The 23,854-nt window shown below is 39.7% G+C and overlaps 1 protein-coding gene across 3 annotated transcripts; it reads right to left on the reverse strand.

The window, feature by feature from the left end:
- Window positions 1–389: 389 nt before the first annotated feature.
- On the reverse strand, window positions 390–23,845 carry MUTYH (mutY DNA glycosylase). 3 transcript variants are annotated; one of them, XM_083359584.1, is made up of 16 exons: window positions 23,702–23,845; window positions 22,072–22,169; window positions 21,147–21,268; window positions 21,005–21,044; window positions 20,339–20,412; window positions 20,178–20,219; window positions 19,525–19,596; window positions 18,873–18,986; window positions 17,224–17,321; window positions 14,160–14,304; window positions 12,875–12,962; window positions 11,957–12,148; window positions 11,251–11,393; window positions 10,459–10,620; window positions 2,049–2,096; window positions 390–984 (listed from the first exon to the last, which is right to left on the reverse strand). In XM_083359584.1, the coding sequence occupies exons 2-16, from the start codon at window positions 22,160–22,162 to the stop codon at window positions 862–864; spliced, it is 1,554 nt and encodes a 517-aa protein (XP_083215710.1). In that variant the 5' UTR covers window positions 22,163–22,169; window positions 23,702–23,845; the 3' UTR covers window positions 390–861. The 3 variants fall into 3 exon arrangements, with proteins under 3 accessions (XP_083215710.1, XP_083215711.1, XP_083215712.1); XM_083359585.1 differs by lacking the exon at window positions 23,702–23,845 and adding an exon at window positions 22,648–22,662; XM_083359586.1 differs by lacking the exons at window positions 22,072–22,169; window positions 23,702–23,845 and adding an exon at window positions 22,648–22,741 and having other exon boundaries at window positions 391–984.
- Window positions 23,846–23,854: the final 9 nt, after the last annotated feature.

Here is a 23,854-nt window from a genome sequence, read left to right on the forward strand (position 1 = left end):
GGTTTAATTAATTTAGTGGTTACGTCTATTAATAAAGCGTCTTGTCATGTCCACTTGCTGTTACTGAATGCTACAGCTAGAAAAGTGGTGAAGTGGTAACTGCTCTCCCTGTACGTTTTCCTGCTCACAAATATCTACCATAAACTATTTCTTGTCCAAATATAGTTCTATTTGTTGGATGTTCTTGAATAGCAGAGTTATGTTTCTCCTTGCTAGATCAAGTGAAACAAATCACCGTAAAATAAAAGAAAGGCTTATAACTCTATACACTGTATCTTGATTTAAGAATCAGGGGGATAAATTCACTTTTCAACACCTCACTCTCATAAATTTAGTAAGTTTTGGGAAAACAGCTAAAAATGGAAGCTCACTAAGTTTTTTTTAATAATCATTAAAAGTTTTATTAGTGAAGCCAGAGTTATAAAACAAGACATTTCAAGCATTAAAATAGTTGATCATTCAGTTACTTGTTCCCAAAAGAATCTGGCTCTAATAAAAAAAACCTTTATCCTACTTTTGCCACATTTCTTTCAATGTGCCATATCACAAAAAATGCTAGTTGGTATCTTTCTTTGGCACATCTATAGCTGCAACTCAGATTGTGGTTGGGCATGCAGTGCTAAGAACCGTGGTTATTTAATAAGACATTTAGCAAATGAGTAGGAAATCAAATGACAACAGGATGTGTTCCAAATTATCTCACATACTGGGCAGACACATCTCACTTCATGAGATGTGAAGGCCTATTCCCAGGCCTTTCAAAAGGTGATTGACCCAGATTTCAAAGTACTGTACAAGAATATTGGGAGTGCAAAGATGTACACTTTTCATGTTTTTTCTATACTGTGCCTGAACTTGCAGTCAGCTATTGAGATCAGCTCTAAGAAACGAATGCAAAGAAAGCAGGTTCTTGGAAGAACTAGTCTGTTCTTTAGGCTTTAATTGGCTGGTTCTGAGAGAGTCCCGTTTCTTCTTCTTCACAGCCTGTACAATGATAAAAAGGTGGAGATTTAACAGAAAACACCCTGCAAACAGTCACCTGTTTCATCCTCTCCCACCTGATCCTGTAAGCAAGTGTTCCCCAATCTTTCCAGGGTGGCAGCCGAGCGGGGGGGGGGCAGAGGGGATGGTTTTGTGCAAAGGGAAGGTGCGCATGCACACATGCACAGATTCATTTGTGTGAGGAGTGACACCTGTCACTCGCATGAGTGGGGTTGCGAGTGCCAGCATTCACAATTCATGTGAGTACAGCTATGAGTGCACTCTGCTGACACTGCCTGGTCCTGAATGGGCCACGGCTAGGGGTTGGGGATCCCTGGTGAAAGCACTACTGTGATTAGTACCTTGGCCAACCACAAGTTGTGTTGGGAGTTTCCCGACACTCCCATGTCACACCTTTGCTCCGCGAGCTGCATTGGCTTCCAGTTGTCTTCCGGGTGAGGTTCAAGGTGTTAGTAATGACCTACAAAGCCCTACATGGCATGGGTCCGGAATACCTTGGAGAGCACCTGCGGCCGGCGTCAACTTCCCTCCGCCCAGTACGCTCCCACAGAGAGGGCCTCCTCAGGGTGCCACCGGTCAAAGAATGCCGACTGGTGGCCCCCAGGGGGAGGGTGTTCTCTGTGGGCGCACCGGATTTATGGAACCATCTTCCGGTCGAGCTCCGGATGGCACCTGATCTCCGCTCCTTCCGACGCGATCTTAAAACCCACCTTTTTGAACAAACCGGCCTGACCTGATGGGATTTGGTTGGGTTTTATAAATTAACTTTTAATTTGTACTAATTTATTACGGGCACCGTTGTTTAATTACTTTTAATAATTTTTAATTTTTGTATCTTGTTTTTATTATGTATTGCCCTGTTCACCGCCCTGAGTCCTTCGGGAGAAGGGCGGTATACAAATTAAATTAATAAATAAATAAATAATAAGTCAATCACTGACCAATTTGGGGACTTCCTTTAAAAAGAGGCAAGAGACTAAGAATAGGCAGCTAAACAAGGCATGAGCAAAAGCTGCTTGGTTCTATGAAAAGATAAATAAACTCACTTGGGCATTGTTGATGCTACAGCTCCATTTTTCATAAACTTTGAAGACCTAAAAAAGAAAATAGAAACTATACTCAAATAACTGTAGGGCCATTTTTAATGTGGATAGTATGTGCCAATGCTCAGCCTATATATATATACACATATATATACATATATATATATATAATACATATACGGTATATACATATATATGTATATATATATATATATGTATATATATATATATATATATATATATATATATATATATATATATACACATACACACACACACATATTTATATATATATATATATATATACAGTATATATATATACATATATACATACATACATATACAGTATATATATATACACATACACATACACATATACATATACATATACATATACATACACACACACACACACACACACACACACACACACACATTCGCTCTTCTGGGAGAAGCCACCAGCCTGAGGATGACGGATGAGATTTCGTCGAAACGTTGCCCTGATACCTCCAATTCTACGTGGGAAAAAACCCGAATGACCAAAGATCTACATACAAACACCCACGAAAACCTCAGAAAACACACACAGACACACACACACACACACATATACACACACACACACACAGATATATATATATATATATGCATGCATGTATGTATGTTAAATGTTAAGTATTTAGAATACACTTGACAAACATGGGTATGGCGGACTGATGAGAACAAATAAGTTTGAGATCTTATCTGTCTCCCTTTATTCTTTGTTAGCAAGCCAAAAAATTTACACACACACACACACACACAGTGTGTGTGTATACATACTGTGTGTGTGTGTGTGTGTGTGTGTGTGTGTGTGTGTGTGTGTGTATATATATATATATATATATATATATATATATATATATATATATATATATATATATATATATATATATATATATATATATATATATATACATATATATGTTTAAGTATTTGTCAAGGCTTTTTGAATGGACCTTGCTAATTAACTCTTTCATTCCTGTTTTGGCCCGGCTCAGGGCTTATCCACAGGAACTAGTCAACTTATGACAGCTCATTATTTGTGCAAATTATTCAAATTGCTAATAAAGAATTTGGGAGGCTAAGATGATCATTTTGAACTCTTTTTTGTTCTTTTATGTTTTTATGTTATGTATATATATATACATAACATACATACTGTATATATGTGTGTGTGTGTGTGTATGTATATATATATATATACAGTCATGGCCGAAATTGTTGGCACCCCAGAAATTTTTCCAGAAAATCAAGTATTTCTCACAGAAAAGTATTGCAGGAACACATGTTTTGCTATACACAGGTTTATTCCCTTTGTATGTATTGGAACACAACAAAAAAGGGAGGAAAAAAAGCAAATTGGACATAATATCAAACAAAACTCCAAAAATGGGCCGGACAAAATTATTGGCACCCTTTCAAAATTGTGGGTAAACAAGATCGTATCAAGCATGTGATGCTCCTTTAAACTCACCTGGGGCAAGTAACAGGTGTGGGCAATATAAAAATCACACCTGAAAGCAGATAAAAAGGAGAGAAGTTCACTTAGTCTATCCATTGTGTGTCTGTGTGTGCCACACTAAGCAAGGACAACAGAAAGAGGAGAAGAGAACTGTCTGAGGACTTGAGAACCAAAATTGTGGACAAATATCAACAATCTAAAGGTTACAAGTCCATCTCCAGAGATCTAGCTTTGCCTTTGTCCACAGTGCGCAACATTATCAAGAAGTTTGCAACCCATGGCACTGTAGCGAATCTCCCTGGTCGTGGACAGAAGAGAAAAATTGATGAAAGGTTGCAACGCAGGATAGTCCGGATGGTGGATAAGCAGCCCCAAACAAGTTCCAAAGAAATGCAAGCTGTCCTGCAGGCTCAGGGAGCATCAGTGTCGGTGCGAACTATCCGTCAACATTTAAATGACATGAAACGCTATTGCAGGAGACCCAGGAGGACCCCACTGCTGACACAGAGACATAAAAAAGCAAGATTACAGTTTGCCAAAATGTACTTGAGTAAGCCAAAATCCTTCTGGGAAAACGTCTTGTGGACAGATGAGACTAGGATAGAGCTTTTTGGTAAAGCATATCATTTTACTGTTTACCGAAAATGAAATGAGACCTACAAAGAAAAGAACACAGTACCTACAGTGAAATATGGTGGAGGTTCAATGATGTTTTGGGGTTGTTTTGCTACCTCTGGCACTGGGTGCCTTGAATGTGTGCAAGGCATCATGAAATCTGAGGATTACCAAAGGATTTTGGGTCGCACTGTAGAGCCCAGTGTCAGAAAGCTGGGTTTGCATCCGAGATCTTGGGTCTTCCAGCAGGCCAATGACCCCAAACATACGTCAAAAAGCACCCAGAAATGGATGGCAAGAAAGCGCTGCAGAGTTCAGAAGTGGCCAGCAATGAGTCCAGATCTGAATCCCATTGAACACCTGTGGAGAGATCTTAAAATTGCTGTTGGGAAAAGGCGCCCTTCCAATAAGAGAGACCTGGAGCAGTTTGCAAAGGAAGAGTGGTCCAAAATTCTGGGTGAGAGGTGTAAGAAGCTTATTGATGGTTATAGGAAGCGACTGATTTCAGTTATTTTTTCCAAAGGGTGTGCAACCAAATATTAAGTTAAGGGTGCCAATAATTTTGTCCGGCCCATTTTTGGAGTTTTGTTTGACATTATGTCCAATTTGCTTTTTTTCCCTCCCTTTTTTGTTGTGTTCCAATACACACAAAGGGAATAAACCTGTGTATAGCAAAACATGTGTTCCTGCAATACTTTTCTGTGAGAAATACTTGATTTTCTGGAAAAATTTCTGGGGTGCCAACAATTTTGGCCATGACTGTATGTATGTATGTATGTATGTATGTATGTATGTATGTATGTATGTATGTATATATATATATATATATGTTTTCTGAGGTTTTCGCGGGTGCCTGTATGTGGATCCTTGGTTTTTCGGGTTTTTCCCCGCGTAGAATTAAAGGTGTAGGCGCAACGTTTCGACGGAATCCCATCCGTCATCATCAGGCTTCTGCTTCCTACTTCTGGGAGAAGCATGTGGCTCTTGCTCTTTGTTCCTCTTTTTTAAACTGCCAGAGGGGGTGTGTTCTGTGGAGGTGTGCTCTGATTGGGTAGGGGACCAAGTGTGTTCTGATTGGGTGGGAGTGTGTTTTGAATGGTGGGGGTGTTCTGATTGGGTGGGGGTGTGTTCTGAGTGGATGGGCTGGTCTCAGCTGCCAGCTCCAGAACTGAGCTGGTGAGTTGTGCTGCTTTTGTTCGGCTTCGTGTTTGTGGTGGTGCCATGTTTTTATAGTGGGTGTCAGTTTGCTTATTGTGTGGTTTGGAGGGGTTTAAAGTGGCTGATGTTGCAGCTGTAGTTAGGTTTCTGTTTTGTGGTTGTGTGTCTTTATCGTTGTGGGTTCGGATTTGCTTTTTGAATGGTTGTGTGGTGGTGATGTCATGTGATGTTATCATGAGTTTGGGTCTGGTATCATTCTTGGTGGTTGGGCTTCGTCTGTCAATCAAGGCGGGTTTCCAAATGGCTGGTAGACGAGAGGTATCATCTCGTTTATTCATGCTGTGGGGGCGTTTTTCTATCTCAATGGCTTCTCTGATTATTCTGTTGTTAAAATGTTCAATTTTGGCGATAGTTTTGGTTTTTTTAAAATCAATTTCATGTCCCGTGGCTTCAAAGTGTTGGACCAGGGATGAAGTTTGTTCTCCCTTTCTGAGTGAGTTTTTGTGCTCTTCAATGCGTGCACTTATTCTTCTGTTGGTCTGTCCGATGTATGTGGTGGGGCAGGTGGTGCATGGGATTTCGTATACTCCTTGGTTTTCTAACCCAATTATGTCCTTGGGGTTTCTTAGGATGGTGGATATTTTTCTGTCTGTGTAGAATGCTGTTTTGATGTTGTGTTTTTGGAGGACCTTGCTGATTCTGTCTGTGGTCCCTTTTAAGTATGGGAGGAGGGCTTTGCCATTTTCTTGTTCTCTGTCTTGGGTTTTTGTGGGTGTCTCTCTTTGGATTAAGTTGGTAATCGTGTTTCTTTGGAATCCATTGGCTGTTAGTACATTAGTGAGAGTGTGTAGTTCGGTTTTTAGGTGTTGTTCGTCAGCTAGGTGTTTTGTTCTGGAGATGAGTGTCTTGGCTACGGAGTTGATCTGTGCTGGGTGGTGGTGTGAGAGTGCGTTCAGATAGCGGTTTGTGTGTGTTTTTTTATGGTAGATAGTGTGTCCTAGGGAGCCGTTGGATTTCTTGTAGACTAAGACATCAAGGAAGGGAAGTTGATTGTTAGCTTCTGTTTCCATGGTGAATTGTATTTTGGGGTGTAGGCTATTGAGGTGTATGAGGAAGTCATCCAGTTTTTCTTTGCCGTGTGGCCAGATTACGAAGGTGTCATCTACGTATCTGAGCCAGAGTTTGGGTTTGTGGTTGGATTTTTCCAGAGCGAGGGTTTCAAAGTGTTCCATGTAGAGGTTTGCGATGACAGGTGAGAGGGGTGATCCCATGGGTGCTCCTTCCATTTGTTTGTATCTTTGTCCATTGTAGATGAAGTATGTGTTGGATAGGCAGTGGTTGGTCAGATCTAGGATGTGTTTTGGGGGGTTGTATTTATTTAGGATAGCTGTCAAGGCTTCTTTGATTGGTACTTGGGTGAAGAGGGATACAACATCGAAGCTCACAAGTAGGTCCCAGGGCTGTAAGTTTAGTTTACTTATGATCTCTATGAATTGGAATGAGTTTTGTACGTGTGAGGTGATGGAATTTGCATAAGGCTGTAGTTGTTTGGCAAGAAATTTGGCTAGATTTTGTAGAGGTGAGCCTATGGAGCTGACTATGGGTCTGAGTGGGGTTCCTTCTTTGTGTATCTTGGGCAGACCATAGAGCTTAGGACATCTGGATGATTTTTCTCTGGGAATGATTGTTTTCTGGATCTCTTCACTGATGGGTGTGGCTTTTATTTTTGATTTTGTGGTTTTTTCCAGGTAGGTGGTGGGATCTGTCTTGAGGAGTTTGTATGTGGAGTCTCGGAGTAGGTTGGATAATTTGGTATGGTAGTCAGATGAGTTCATTACCACCGTGGCGTTGCCTTTGTCTGCTGGCAGAATGATTATGCTGGTGTCATTTTTTAGGTTAAGTAGTGCTGTCTGTTCCTCTTTGGGTAAGTTGCTTTTGGGTGGTTTGCTGGTGCAGAGGATGTTGGTAACTTCGAGTCTGATTTTGTTGGCATCATCAGGGTTAATTTTGGTCAGGCTGGATTCGACTCCGCATATAATGGTTTCCGTGGGAATGTGTTTGGGAGTGACTGCAAAATTAAATCCTTTAGACAGGACGTTGGTTTCGGCTATGGTGAGAATCCTATCTGAGATGTTGTGCACAGTTTGTTTCATGTGTTGCTGTGGGAGAGGAGGGGTTTGTTTCTGGCGTTCCTTTAGTCTTCGGAGTTTATTGGTGTGTGTGTCTGTTTTGTAGGCAGTCTCTGTTTCAGCTCTCCAGACAGCGATTTGTTTGAATTTGTCCCAAAGTGTGGGGTGGATCTTGTTGCTGAGTTTGAGGTGAAGTGTGAGGAGGTCTCTGTTGATTCGGTCCAAGAGGAATCTTTTTGTGTGGAGTTCGTTTCTGATTAGGGCCAGTTCTGTTCTTATCAGGATGCGTTTGATGGCTGCAGAGTTGGAGTGGAATTTCAATTGGAAGGATGTGGGGATTAAATTTTGGTCTCGGCAGTTGCGTAGGAATGTGAGGTCACACAGGATGGAAGCTCTTCGTACTTCGAGTTTTTCGTAGGTCTTGGTTAGCTGGTAGATTTCCTCCCCGTAGAGGTAAGATATTTGTTTTCTGAGGTTTTCGCGGGTGCCTGTATGTGGATCCTTGGTTTTTCGGGTTTTTCCCCGCGTAGAATTAAAGGTGTAGGCGCAACGTTTCGACGGAATCCCATCCGTCATCATCAGGCTTCTGCTTCCTACTTCTGGGAGAAGCATGTGGCTCTTGCTCTTTGTTCCTCTTTTTTAAACTGCCAGAGGGGGTGTGTTCTGTGGAGGTGTGCTCTGATTGGGTAGGGGACCAAGTGTGTTCTGATTGGGTGGGAGTGTGTTTTGAATGGTGGGGGTGTTCTGATTGGGTGGGGGTGTGTTCTGAGTGGATGGGCTGGTCTCAGCTGCCAGCTCCAGAACTGAGCTGGTGAGTTGTGCTGCTTTTGTTCGGCTTCGTGTTTGTGGTGGTGCCATGTTTTTATAGTGGGTGTCAGTTTGCTTATTGTGTGGTTTGGAGGGGTTTAAAGTGGCTGATGTTGCAGCTGTAGTTAGGTTTCTGTTTTGTGGTTGTGTGTCTTTATCGTTGTGGGTTCGGATTTGCTTTTTGAATGGTTGTGTGGTGGTGATGTCATGTGATGTTATCATGAGTTTGGGTCTGGTATCATTCTTGGTGGTTGGGCTTCGTCTGTCAATCAAGGCGGGTTTCCAAATGGCTGGTAGACGAGAGGTATCATCTCGTTTATTCATGCTGTGGGGGCGTTTTTCTATCTCAATGGCTTCTCTGATTATTCTGTTGTTAAAATGTTCAATTTTGGCGATAGTTTTGGTTTTTTTAAAATCAATTTCATGTCCCGTGGCTTCAAAGTGTTGGACCAGGGATGAAGTTTGTTCTCCCTTTCTGAGTGAGTTTTTGTGCTCTTCAATGCGTGCACTTATTCTTCTGTTGGTCTGTCCGATGTATGTGGTGGGGCAGGTGGTGCATGGGATTTCGTATACTCCTTGGTTTTCTAACCCAATTATGTCCTTGGGGTTTCTTAGGATGGTGGATATTTTTCTGTCTGTGTAGAATGCTGTTTTGATGTTGTGTTTTTGGAGGACCTTGCTGATTCTGTCTGTGGTCCCTTTTAAGTATGGGAGGAGGGCTTTGCCATTTTCTTGTTCTCTGTCTTGGGTTTTTGTGGGTGTCTCTCTTTGGATTAAGTTGGTAATCATGTTTCTTTGGAATCCATTGGCTGTTAGTACATTAGTGAGGGTGTGTAGTTCGGTTTTTAGGTGCTGGAGCTGGCAGCTGAGACCAGCCCATCCACTCAGAACACACCCCCACCCAATCAGAACACCCCCACCATTCAAAACACACTCCCACCCAATCAGAACACACTTGGTCCCCTACCCAATCAGAGCACACCTCCACAGAACACACCCCCTCTGGCAGTTTAAAAAAGAGGAACAAAGAGCAAGAGCCACATGCTTCTCCCAGAAGTAGGAAGCAGAAGCCTGATGATGACGGATGGGATTCCGTCGAAACGTTGCGCCTACACCTTTAATTCTACGCGGGGAAAAACCCGAAAAACCAAGGATCCATATATATATATATATATATATATATATATATATATATATATATATATTTATATATATATATATATATATATTTGTGTAAATATATATATATATATTTGTGTAAATATATATATATATATTTGTGTAATATATATATATATATATATATATATATATATATATATATATATATATATATATATATTTATATATATATATATATATATATATAATTATATATATATACTGCTCAAAAAACTAAAGGGAACACTTTAACAACACAATGTACTGTATTGAATAGTAGGATGTGTTATTTTTGTGTTCCCTTTATTTTTTTGAGCAGTATATATGTATATATAGCAAGACTAAAAAAGGGCATGGGACAAAGCAAGTTCTGTTCTCAGGAACCCTGTATATCTGGTTCCATTTTGTAAATGCTCATATGTTGTGCAGGAGTATATTGAGAAATCAGTTAACTGTTTGTGAATGTATCAATGATTAGAAATCTTGACATAACTACACATGAACTTATCAACTCTACTGCAGAATGTAAGAGACATCTATGTGGCTCCAAGTTGTTACACTGACAGGCTGAGAGTCTGCACAGAGTTGGTTCTAATTCTAATGAGGACCCAGATTGTTGGGGGCAATTAAGCTGACTTTGTAATAATGCTGCTTGGGGTGTGTGTGAAAGCCCTAACAAGCAGGCATATACATAGAATGAAGGCTACTGCTAAGCTTGTAAGCCGCCCTGAGTCTTCGGAGAAGGGCGGGATATAAATGGAATTAAAATAAAAAATAAATAAAAAATTCCACAGAGACATGGGCAGAAAGGATGGCTCCTGCTTCTGTGCACTGAAGTCTTCTATCAAAATCTCAAGGGAGGAGGTTGGGATAGAAGAAAATGGACAACTGATTGCTACGTAAGTTGTTACGCATTCCTACAGGAAAGGCAAAATACAAATAGAACACATTTACCTACATATTGATTCCTCACATACCACTTTTTAGAGATTTGCAAAGAATCCACTGCGACAGTGTTTAAACCTCAGATTTTCAGTACCTTTTTCATAGCTGTGGAGATGGCTGCTACCTGCAATTCTGTTTTGGTCACCCATCGGGATGCTGGCAGTTCCACATCCCTATTCCAATTTTCTTCATCTTTGTCCACATTCAAAAAATAGATCACATATGTTTGGCGGATGTGGGAGAAGATATGGATAACCTGTGGAGGGAAAGATGGATATGTGGATGGATGGATCCTGTTAATATTATCATGGGCAGAAGGAAGACACTGAATAGCAGAGACAGAAGCTAAATGCCCCAAGGAGAGGGATCCTTGGAGTTCTTTTTTACTATTCCCTGCTTTGAGACAAGTAGATGCAGGGATATGATAACTGGATTTAGGAGCAAAGATATGGAAAAAAAATATTCTGCTGCATTGTTATAACAATTTGGATAATGGCTAAAATTGAAATTAAGATCAATACTTTTGTAATCCTGCAAGTTTTAATAAGACAATAATAAACTGATAAATTTTGATGCCCACATTTCTGGGGGAACTAATGTCATTGCTCTGTAGCTATCTCTTTGCAACCTTGGCTAATTTCAACATCAAGCAACCATTTCCCCAATATAATACATTCATCTTGGTTCCGTGCAACTACTCTACTCTAAAACTTTACTATAACTGTAAATATAGCAATAGAAATTCTAGTGCTAATGCTATCCCAAAATGAACTGGGCTGAAGATCCAAGACACAGTGAAAATATGGGAGAAACTTGTTGGAAAACAATCAGCTAACAATGGCTGATTATAAGAGCATTACCAATTCCTTTCTGGGATCCAATTTACCTCTCCAACATACTGTAGTTGCCTCAGTGCCAAGTCATTGCCAAACGAGGCTAGAAGATGATCTGCCAGAATCACTTTCTGTTGCTTTTCCTGCCCTTGTTCAAGGAGGATGCTAGGAAACTCCCACAGTCCAGCTAGCAGACCTACAAGAAAATGTCTAATCAGTGCAATTTAATATAACGTGTGTGAACTTGAACTTTCTGCTTTGAAGAAAAAAAAGCTACTGAAATGCTGCACACTTTCAGCTAAAACATTATTTCTACAGTAATTGTATATGGAATGAGTATTCTCTATTAAAGGTAGTCTTTCCCTCACATAGGTCAAGGAATTCAATAAATTTTGTTATTCAAATGCCTTCTCAATGAGAATGGAAAAACATGACATTAATCAAAACATGCTTGGGCCCACACCACTGGGTAGTACTCTGGAATGGACACACAAATAGAATCAGCTCTTGGTTCAGAACGATAGATGCTCACATATTTGTAGTTTCTTATTCAAAGCTACCAAGATAAAATTGGCTTCTTTATCCTAAGAAAAGCCGTTAAACATCATCAGAGAAACAAAGCTTCCTGGTAATTTCTCCTTTTTAAAAAATTAGACAAAAAGAGACTTTATGAGCAAGATCCAAATTTCCGTAACTGCTAGAGAACTAGAGCTGGAGATGCAACATTAGCCTTCCTTGGTGTCTTCCTCGGCTGGTTACCTGAGCTGGGCCTCCTCACAAGAAAGTACTCTGGATTCCCATCACTGCATCTCCTCTCTAGCACGCATGTGGCTGTGTGTTCTATTCTGGGCTGCTTCTTGGTAGCTTTTCTTGGGAAATTAGTGACACCAAGGCTGGGCTCCCATGGTACTGAAGGAGGCAGGCAGAGGGAACAGCTTCCTGAGACAGCAGCTGATAATGAGAAGGAAGCAGCAGGCGATCAGGCAAACTCTGAAATGCTGTCGGTAGTAGGAGTAGTGCTTCATTATAATCTATTTTCATGGCCATCTAGGACAGGAAGGCTTGGCTTGGCAAGAAGAACCACAGTTCTTCTGAACCTGCCCGTCCCATGGTTACAAAGCTCAACCCACCTCCAATTCTTCCTTCCCAAGGAAGCCTTGAAAGCTTAAATTAATAAACATAACAGAATAAAATACATTTCAAATAGAAATATTAACAAGTATAAAATAAGCATTACACAAGGATGTTATTTTTTTTATCCATTTGCCATGACCTTCAGATCGCACGATTACATCCAAAAATGATAGCTGAATGTCACCTGCAGCAAAGACGACCTCAGCTTAAAGATGCAAAATTTCCAAACAAGTAGGCTCTTTAGAAGCATACCACACATTCAATCCACTTTTTCCCACAGGGACAGTACCAAAGCCTTAACAGTGAAGGTAATTGAAGACAAAAATACAATTTATTTTGAGGGACTAAACCAGCTGATTTGAGAGTATGAACAAAATTCTGCCCCTCCTTTTCATGCAACTATCAGGAAAACGAAGCAATGTCTGTGGAAAGAGGTTAATTGGGAATGAAGTTGTGAGAGCCTTCCTCACTTTTATAAAACCTTAATTCTCATTCTTAGTGTAAACAATTATCCTGGTAATATAAATTCTTATTAGCACTTACCACATTCCTCCATATCTAGCACGGGGAGGCTTTTAGAAGCAGATTTTCCTAACAGTCTCTTGGTGGAATTTAACCGATCCTTTTCCACCTACAAAAGATAAAGGGGTTTTGTATCGATAAAAGTGTAGGAAGAGGGTGCAGATGACAACAGGGAGAGACCTGTCTGGAAGGACACCAAGACCTGCCTATTTAAGGGTTCAATTAATGATTCCAAATAAAGATTAAGCCAAGTGAAAAATTGGACTGCAAAGTTTGTTATGCAGCAGCCTCTCTTGTACAAATTTTTGTTGTAAATAAATAAGGTGCAAACTTCAATTTTTAGAACTTCTCAGGTAAAAGATGGACACTAATCTCACAATCGATACAAAAGTTATGATGAACAAAGAGCCATGGAAAGAAGCATGCTCGGCATTACAAGACAAGATAGAAAGGCCTGCACATGGATTAGAAAACAAATGAAAGTGTATGACATCACCAAGAGAGTAAAAGAATTGCAATGGGAATGGGCTGGTCACATGGCAAGAAGAACTGATGGCAGGTGGACCAAGGCAGTCATAGAATGGATCCCACTTGATAAAAAGCATCCATGAAAGAGACCTAAAACAAGGTGGATCGACAAAATCAACAAGTATTGCAGGCCCCATTGGCAAAAGGAAGCTCAGGACTGTATCGGTTGGAAGCATGCAGACGAGGCCTTCATCCTGCAGTGGATAGACAATGGCTAAAATGATGATGGCTATTATTACTAAGAATCCTGGGAGTTGAATTCCATGCAACTACAGTATGCTCTGATTGGGGAAGGTAGTCAACACTTAAAAAAAAAGAGTTGTAGTAGAATTAGTATGTGGAAGAGATTGTGAAAAATAATTTTCATTCTGATAAGAACAAATATAACGAAGCCTCACTGGGGCAACATTATTAGGCTCACAATGCAGGCCTATCCAAATGCACTCAAAAGTATATCTAAGATCTTGAAGAATGACTTATTTCTGAATATATATGCATTAGGTTACAACTTTAATTATATTAAAGCAATACATTAAGACTACAACTTCCCAAATTCCCAGTCTACAGAGAAGGCTGTATTCCCTCTCAACCTCAAGATTCATTTGTGATCCTATTTATTGTCTTCCTGGAATCTTCACCTATTCCATACATGTATGTCCATATGGTGTTTTAGTTTAAGATACAAAGTCAGTACACCACACCTCACAAAAGAACAAAGCTTCCATCATATCATTTTTGCATATCTGGTGGAACATTGAAACAAACAGGGTGTCCTTACTTTATGGTGACCTCTGCAGTGCTGTCTCACTGGACATTCCGTGCATAATGGGGTCTTGGGAGTACACACAGTTGCACCCAATTCCATCATTGCTTGATTAAAATCACCTGGATGGGTCTGATCAACCAGAGTGTTGGCTAAGACCCTAAGAACAATAGTCATGTTATTCATTAATGCTATACTGTAGGGGAGGAATTCAAGTTAGAAAAGGATATGATTCACTTATTCAAATGTAAAAAGGTAAAGGTAAAGGTTCCCCTGCACATGCGTGCTAGTCGTTTCCAACTCTAGGGGCCCATCTCCGTTTCAAAGCCGAAGAGCCAGTCCGAGGACGTCTCCGTGGTCATGTGGCTGGCATGACTAGACGCCAAAGGCGCACGGAACGCTGTTACCTTCCCACCGTAGTGGTCCCTATTTTTCTACTTGCATTTTTACATGCTTTCGAACTGCTAGGTTGGCAGAAGCTGGGACGAGTAACAGGCTGTTACGCGGCACTCGGGATTTGACCCACCAAACTGCCGACCTTCAGATTGACAAGCTCAGCATCCTAACCCACTGAGCCACTGCGCCCCTATTCAAATGAGTCTCCTGCTATTCCACAAAGTGCATTGCATACAATTTGGAATAACATGAGACAACCCTGCACTCTATGGAATGGTCAAGATACAATTAAGTTAATGTTTTTTTCATGAACTAGAAGCTAAACCAATAAGAAATGTGGAGTAACAAGTACATTAAAAATTATGTGTAGTTTTTTCTTCTTCAAGGTGAGAACATTATATACTGTATTTTGTTATGTGTGCAGAATCTTAAGTATACTAAAGCCCCGACTTTTCCCATTGCAACAGAGATTTCCCCACAACTTTCCCTAAATCAAAAAACACCACCAAATCTTCTTTCTCCATGATGTATGCCATCATTTACAGCATATTAGGATGCAGCTTAAATACTACACTGTAATCTGCTTTCTAGGAAATGACATCTTATTTCGTTATTCATTACTTTCATTGTTAAGTCTTTGCAGGTACAGGTAGTCCTCGACTTACAACAGTTCAGTTAGTGACCATTCAAAGTTACGACACTGAAAAAAGTGACTTAGGACCATTTTTCACACTTACAACCATCGCAGTATCCCCGTGGTCACGTGATGAAAATTCAGAGGCTTGGCAACTGACTAATATTTATGACAGTTGCAGTGTCCACGGGCTCTTGTGATCCCCTTTTGCGACCTTCTGACAAGCAAAGTCAAGGGGGAAACCAGGTTCACTTAACAACTGTGTTCCAGCTTAACAGCTGCAGTGATTCACTTAACAAAAGTAGCAAGAAAGGTTGTAAAATGGGATAAAATTCATTTAACAACTGTTTCGCTATACAATAGAAATTTTGGCCTCCGTTGTGGTCATAAGGCAAGGACAATCTGTATTAACACTAACCATCACCTGTAAAACCTCTATAAATCCTTCCTCTGAAGTGGAGTCAGACATTAGTTTACTATTTTAGAGTACTTTGGACCTAAAATATTAATATGAGCCTATATAACTTCACTTTTTTATTTTAGTAACTTCAGGATAGATTATAAGAAAAAAAACCTGATATAGGCTGTCCTCATCTTACGACCATTCATTTAACAACCATTTTAAGTTACAATGGCACTGAAAAAAGTGACTTGCCCAGTCGCAAATGTGATTTGGGTGCTTGGCAACCAGTATGTATTTGCAACGGTTGCACCATCTTGTGGTCATCTGACCGCCATTTGCAACCTTTCCAGCCAACTTCCAACAAGTAAAGTCAATGGGGGAAGCTGGATTCATTTAATGACTGTATGATGCACTTAACAACTATGGCAAAATCTTTTGTATAATTGGGCACGATTCCCTTAACTGCATCATTTAAGTGACTCAAGTTCTGGTCCCAATTATAGTTGTAAATTTGAGGCTACCTGTATGAATGCTAATTGTTCAGCAAGTATGTTATTTATCTTTTTCATTCCATTCTGGAAAAGTCTAACATGTTGACATGACAGACAAAACTTATTACTAAGATATTAATGTCTTAATACTTGTCTAAAATATTAGAGATAGTTATGACCCCATGTATCTTGTGAACATAAAAATTTTGATTTATTATATTATATTGATGTGATCATTATTTCTAGGAATATTGGGGAAAAATCATATATGTAACTATTATTTATCAAAATAATAAGAACTGTATTATTTCAAGGTTTGCAAAGAAGACATTTTGGGGAAATCAACTAAACGTACTATGTGAATTATGGATTACAGAAACCAATTGTTAATGATTTTTCTTTACAAATGTAAACCCAGCAAACACACTGTACCAAATTATTAAGTGATTTATGTTTGAAAAAAATCAATAAAATATATGGAATTTTTTTTATATTATGCTTCCTACTTCAAGTGTGTCCAAGGCAATGGCTATGGGGAAGAATGTGCAAATAAGCACCTCTGTTAAATGAAAAATAAGAGAAAAACGTATTTTGTTTAGAAACAATTATCTGACTGTAAGCCACAGGAAAATCTGGCCAACAAATATCTGCACTGAGCCCAGGTTTAAAAGGTTATCTAGAAATGAATGAGAAAAATATACTCTTCCTCTATAGAATCTGATGGCATAAACACATCATTTTAAGGATCTTTCATTTCACTATTTAAATAAGGGTTTTGAAACCTCATAGTTGTGGAAAGATTTTGAAAACATGCAAACAATGTCCTGGAAATTTAGCTATCACTGCAAGCACTATTTTTACGTATGCTATCACCATTCTTTATAGCCTCTATTCATTTCTCAGCATATTGTTTAATTCAATCCTAAATGATCCTTGTGAGATTTAAATCTTGCTTCTTCTGCAGGAACTCAAGGCAGCTGTAATTGGATTTCTCATTTCATCCAACAACAATCTGGTGAGGTACACTGGACAGAGACCTCTTAAGTCCTCTTGATTTCAAAGGGACTGCTTACACGCAAAGCACTGCATTCTCTATTGTATGAATTATTGCTTTATAAATCTTAGTGCCTTGTAGGAATGAAAGTATTTCCTTACCAGAGTGTGTCTGCAATAGCTGAATTGGCAGGGTCAGCACCAATGGCTCTTGTGCGACACAAAACTCGAGTCACGTTCCCATCTACCACTCCCGTCACCTGTGTATTTTGAACAAAAACCTACTGGTTCATATACTTGAGAAAACTTGCGTTCAGGACAAATGAAAGAGAAAATCAGATGCTGAATGATAACAAAAGGCACCTGCAATCTGTCTGAAACAACTTTATGAATTTGAGGGCACTACAGTGCAATAACTAAAAAGCAGTTAAAATCCTCTCGCTCTCAGGAAATTACTTGGTAGTCTTAAATAAACTAAACTCATTCAGCTTTGGGGCCTCTATTTACAAAATGAGGGATGATATTAGTACTAAGCTTCCTTACAGGGCTGCTGTACAGGGTTAAAATTAGAAAACAAACACAAAAACCATATGAATACAATTTGAGAGCATATGTCAAAGAAATGCCTCTCCCCAATTTGATAAATTAGTATTTCACTCTTCCTTCAACATATATAGTATTCTTTCTTTCAATGATTCCCCATAAGGCATGAGATACATCTGGCTCAAAATCATCCAACAAGCTTTTATGCTTGAGAGATTTCAATGAGTCTTCTAAACATACTCATGACCACGGTACCCTACAGGCTGTTCCACCTTCCATGAAGGGAAGTAGATTGTTACAAGGGAGAGGGCCTTTTCGGTTGGGCCTCCAAGGTATGGAAACCCATCCCCAGTTTGCAACTGATGTATTTTCAATGCCAGGCTAAGACTGATTGTTCTTCCTTCCAGGCATTTTACAGTTCATATAGACATCAGGAGCTAAGCTAGAATAAAAAGATTTATATTTATGTCTGTGCATGCACATGGGGTATTATGATAACAGTGTTCCAATATCTCATCAGTTGCGAGTCAAGAGGGAGTCAAGCTATTCTCCAAAGCACCTGATGGCAGGACAAGAAGCAATGAATAGAAACAAATCAACGAGAGAAGCAACCTAGAGCTAAGAAATTTTCTGACAGTTAGAACAATTAATCAGTGGAACAACCTGCCTCCAGAAGCTGTGAATGTTCCAAAATTGGAAGTTTTTAAAAAGAGACTGGACAGCCATTTGTCTGAAATGGTAAAGGGTTTACTGCGTGAACAGGGGGTTGGACTAAAAGACCTCCAAGGTTCCTTCTGACTATTCCATTCCATTCCATTCCCATGTATGATAGACCTTTCCTGTGCTACTTATTTTATTGTTTACATTATTTTAATTTTTTAGTAATTTTGTGATGGGTTAAAAGAATCTCAATTATTGGATGTCACACATATTACTAATTACTAATGTATACCATAAAACTTATGTAAATAGAGCCATTCTTTCAAAAAATAAAAGCAAGAAGAATAGCCTCCATTTTACTGGTTCTACTCCATCCTACTGGAAAATATTTCATCTTTTCAATGAGCCCTTCCAGCAAGGAGAGATGCCTTTTTTTGTCCCTAAACACATAAAACAGGAACAAAATAGAAGAAGCCTAAAGCTGCAAAAGGGAGATGTTCGGAGAGCTGGGAGTGATCATTTTTGCAAAACAGAGACATAGATGCCGATGTTATCTTCCATATGCACCCTAAAGCAAAGTTAAACACCCATAATGATGGTCTTGTTACCTGGCCAAATGCTATGGAGGCAATAGCTCCAGCAGTGTACTTCCCTACTCCTGGCAGCTGCTTTTGCAACTCTTCTGCTGTTCTTGGCATATGACCTGACAGTTGTGACATTACCTGTAAAAGACCAGTGAAGAAAGCAATTCAAAACAAAGGGAAACAAACAAGCTGAAGGTCTACTGTACTCTTAACAAGGTTGCACTGCATTCCACAGTATTTCCCAACACAAGGATCTTTTTATTAAAAACACATCTCTAAGAAGTTCAGATATCCTGTTGAAGGCTAATAGTTCTTTAAGATGTTCCCAACCCTGTTGACATTATGTAGGATCTTGAAGACCTGGCCTAGGGCAATGTGTTGGATGAGCCCATTTATAATAATTGGCATGTGAAAAGGACTAAAGTTTGGCCTTGGATGTGCTTATTTATTTATTTAAATATATTGGCCACCCAATTCCAGTGGAGTCTAGGGTTGTTGGTTGGTTGTTTCCCCCCCCCCCTTTTTGTTGGCTTATTCTTGGATTTAATCCTATATTAACCACCCAGAGTCTCAATTTGTGAACTGACTATAAGCCAAATAAATAGTAGCACCTTCTTGCCAAAGTTTAGCACCACAACCCAGTCACCTAGTCACTCATTAATTCTGTCTACATTACCTTATGCGCGCCTTCCTGGAGTCTTTTACCTCGAGAATAGTAGCCAAGGCCTGCCCATAGTTCATTCACTTCCTATTCTCAAAGCAGAAATGAGGAAAAAAAACACCAAATTAACCCCAGAAGGATAAGGTCATACATATAAATTTCTTTTTCCCTTTACAGTTAATAAATGTGTGCATATTCATAAATGTATTTAAAATCTTTATCTTTATCTTTATTATATTTGTATACCGCCCTTCTCCCGAGGGACTCAGGGCGGTGAACAGGGCACATAAGAATACAGAATACAAAAATTAAAAAAGAATTAAATAAGAGCCTGAGCTAAAAACAGTAGAATAATAAAAATCCCCAATAAAAACCCCAGCACATCCCCCATCAGGCCAGGCTGGCTTGCTCAAATAGGTAGGTCTTCAGGCCGCGTCGGAAGGAGCGAAGGTCAGGTGCCATCCGGAGCTCAACCGGCAGCTGATTCCATAAAGCCGGGGCGCCCACAGAGAAGGCCCTCCCCCTGGGGGCCACCAGCCGACATTCTCTGACCGGAGGCACCCTGAGGAGGACCTCTCTGTGGGAACGCACAGGGCGGAGGGAAGTTGACGCCGGCAGCAGGTGATCCCCGAGGTACTCCGGACCCATGCCATGTAGGGCCTTTTTACCTCTAATGAAGCTTCAGCTAAATCCTGCAAGGTTGGCCATTTCTACATCACAAAGAAAAACAGGTGTTTATTTATTAGAACAGATGCACAAATAATTCAGAAGCCAGAATACTGGTGAATGTAAATGTAAATTGGCCACAAAGGAAGGAACTCAGGATCACCTGCATCCAACGATTGTAGTAATTAATCACTGAAGCCACTTGGGTTTGCTGGAGCATGATCTCCGATACCCACACTGCAAGCACAAAGGGGAAACAGCAGCATCAGAGACTGCTGATTAAAGATGCCTAGATCAAGGAAGCATGATAAAAGAGGTATACCCCTTAACAATTATATTAATAAAAAATAATATATAATCAAATATATTACCCAAGCCAAACTCCAATCAAATCACTTGCTTTGTTGATAAGAATTTTGGGGCATTTAATATAAAGGTAAAAGGTAAAGGTTCCCCCGCACATGCGTGCTAGTCGTTTCCGACTCTAGGGGCCGGTGCTCATCTCCGTTTCAAAGCCGAAGAGCCAGCACTTGTCCGAGAACGTCTCCGTGGTCATGTGGCTGGCATGACTAGATGCCAAAGGTGCACGGAACGCTGTTACCTTCCCACCGGTGTGGTCCCTATTTTTCTACTTGCATTTTTACATGCTTTCGAACTGCTAGGTTGGCAGAAGCTGGGACAAGTAACAGGCGCTCACTCTTCTACGTGGCACTCGGGATTCGACCTGCCAAACTGCCGACCTTCTGATCGGCAAGCTCAGCGTCTTAACCCACTGAGCCACCGCGTCCCTTATATAGACCCCCTGAAATAGTTGAATTATTGCTCTCACCAGCATATGCTCGTCTGTCATCATCAGTTTCAGTTGCAGCCTGCAATAGAGGAACAGCAAGGATGAAAACCCAACACAATAATTATCTCCTTATTTCAAAGAAAATAAAATATTTCTGAACCACCCCTTAATTTTTCCATACCAGTTGCCTCCATGGCAAATCTCGTTTATATTTATTATACCAAGACAGCAGTCTCTTCTGGAAGTCTCTGATTTCAACTGCATCACTGAATGTGTGAAATACAGACTGGGAACTTGGCACTTCTGTAGTAAAGAGAAATTAACATTTTTAAATTAGCATTTCTTAGGGCTACATTGAGGGGGAAATCAAACTGTAATTGAGTTTTTCTGCAATTTCTTAGAATGTATAATCAAATAAAAGATTGTTAGGTGTTATCACCCCAAGATAATAACACTCTAAATTATATTTTATTCAATACAATCAATTAGTACAGAGCTGGAAAGGACCTTTGGAGGTCTTCTAGTCCAACTCAAGCAGCCCTGCTCAAGCAGGAGATCCTATACCATTTCAGTTAGGTGGCTGTCCAGTCTCTTCTTAAAAACTTCCAGTGATGAAGCACCTACAACTTCTAAAGGCAAGCTGTTCCACTGGTTAATTGTCCTCACTTTTAAGAAGTTTCTCCTTAATTCCAGGTTGCTTCTCTCCTTGATTAGATTCCATCTACTGTTTCTTGTCTTGCCTTCTGGTGCTTTGGAAAATAAATTGTCCCTCTCTTCTTTGTGGCAGCTCCTCAAATACTGGAATACTGCTACGTCACCCCTAGTCCTTCTTTTCTCTAGACTGGTTACACCCAATCTGCAGCTGTTCTTCATATGTTTTTGTCTCCAAGCCCTTAATCATCTTAGTTGCTCTTCTTTGCACATTTTCCAAAATCTCAACATCTTTTTTGTAACGTGGTGACCAAAACTGGATGCATTATTCCTGGAATACTGCATCCAGTTTTGGTCACCACATTACAAAAAAGATATTGAGACTTTGAAAAAATACAGTATTAGACTTTTCATTCTTCTGTTTCTTGAGCAAAATCTTTGTGTAGCTCCATTACCTTTGTAAAGTACAAGTCCTTTTTTCACATTTCTGTGATGATTTTTGGATTTTCCCATTTTGCTGCACTTTGACGTTTGACGTTTACTCATTGCCAAGCTAGGAAGAGCATAAAGTACGTTATGATTAGATTAGATCAAACTCTTTCCAAATCTAAATGTAACCATTTGCGCAACACTCTATATAAATACTCCAAATTGTTACCAATTTAGTATGCAAACAGACAATCACAAATTACAAATATGGGCAATCTGGAAAAATATGTTCTAAGGAGAAATCAGGGGCTACAAAGTCTTTTTTTTTATTCTTGAAGGACTCACTTACTCACATAAGACTGGTGAATATTCCAAAGCATGAGTGACTTCACAGTGCAAATAAAGATTTTGTCCCCCCACCACTATATAAATATAAACCCTATATGAAAACTCTATGTGAATACAAAATAAAATTAGATCAGGCAATCTTCCGCTTGGCAACTAAATCCTACTTTTAGAAGAGTGCGATTTCCTTCACTAACCTAAATTAATGCAAACTATTCTAGCTTTCCATGCCTAACAAAGCCGTCGGTTCTCCTCACCATGTGCCAACAACATCCGTTGTTCTTACACGCTCAAAAATGGAACAATTATTAGAAACAGACGTCCTTTCAAAGGAGGCATACAACGTTTCCTTTTTTCCCCCTTTTCTCTCATCTGTACGGCTCTTTGTAGCCCCAGAGCCATCACGGAAACGCTACCGGTTGGCCATGCACACAAACGGAACAAACCACGAACTACACAAACAGCAGATTGAAAAGGAAAGGGATATACAAAGCTCACCAACCGCAGCGCTATTGTAGGAAGCACAAAAACCTAGGCTCTCCAACGGTTATTTTCTCTTTTATCGATAGATTTCTCTCTTTGGACGGAAATGAAAGTAAAGGATTTTACCGTACTCACGTATTTTCCCCCTACAACTGGAGGCTATGCACTTTCTAACGTAATTCTTACTCCGTGTACAAAGAAGTGTGTTTCTAATAGAGAGGGGACGGTGTTCTTTGCAAGCTGCCCTGCAATTAATTAATATTTCAAGCAGCAAATAGACTTGAGACTTAGTTTGTGCTGTTCTGCAGATTTTGCGATTTGGAGGCGCGAAGTTTTAACTCGGCGAAAGCATTGGGGAGGAGCAGAGACTAACTCTTTCTCCAGATCTTTTTTATAAATCATACCACCAGGTTTTATGTAGGTGGTTTTATTTATGTGATTGAAAAACTAAGATCTTAGTAGCTAAAGCCTGCTAGGAAAAGAATTAATCCTCGTTAAGCTAGCGCTGGTCATTTGATGAAAAACAACCAAACGTGAGCATGCCAGTTTACGCTTATGTATAGTGTAACTGCCTGCTTGATACTATTTTGTAATTCGCATATTTTAATTTTTTCTTCAAACGTTATTAGCTACTTTCCCGCAGCCAATTATGAAATAAAAAAGTATATCGCTGATTTATTTTTTTAAAAAAATAAATGAGTTGTTGATAAGACTGCAATGGAAAATCTTTCCTCCCACTCGGCAATTTTTGTAAAATATTGAATTGAAAACTCTTGCCCGCTTCCAAGTCCGAATATGATATTTTAAAAATGGTTTTTAAATGCATACTTGCATCTATTCTCGGCTTGTAGGGATCTGCTTTCAAAGTAGGCTGGATGCAGCGTTTACTTTAATATGCCGCAAAATGAAATTTTTGATGACCTCGGAAGTTGGGTTAAATTTTTTTTAAAAAAATATGCAGAAAACCCCACAGTTGCTAAA

The sequence above is a fragment of the Vipera ursinii genome (genome assembly GCF_947247035.1).
Source record: "Vipera ursinii genome assembly, chromosome: 3".
Lineage (NCBI taxonomy): Eukaryota > Metazoa > Chordata > Lepidosauria > Squamata > Viperidae > Vipera > Vipera ursinii.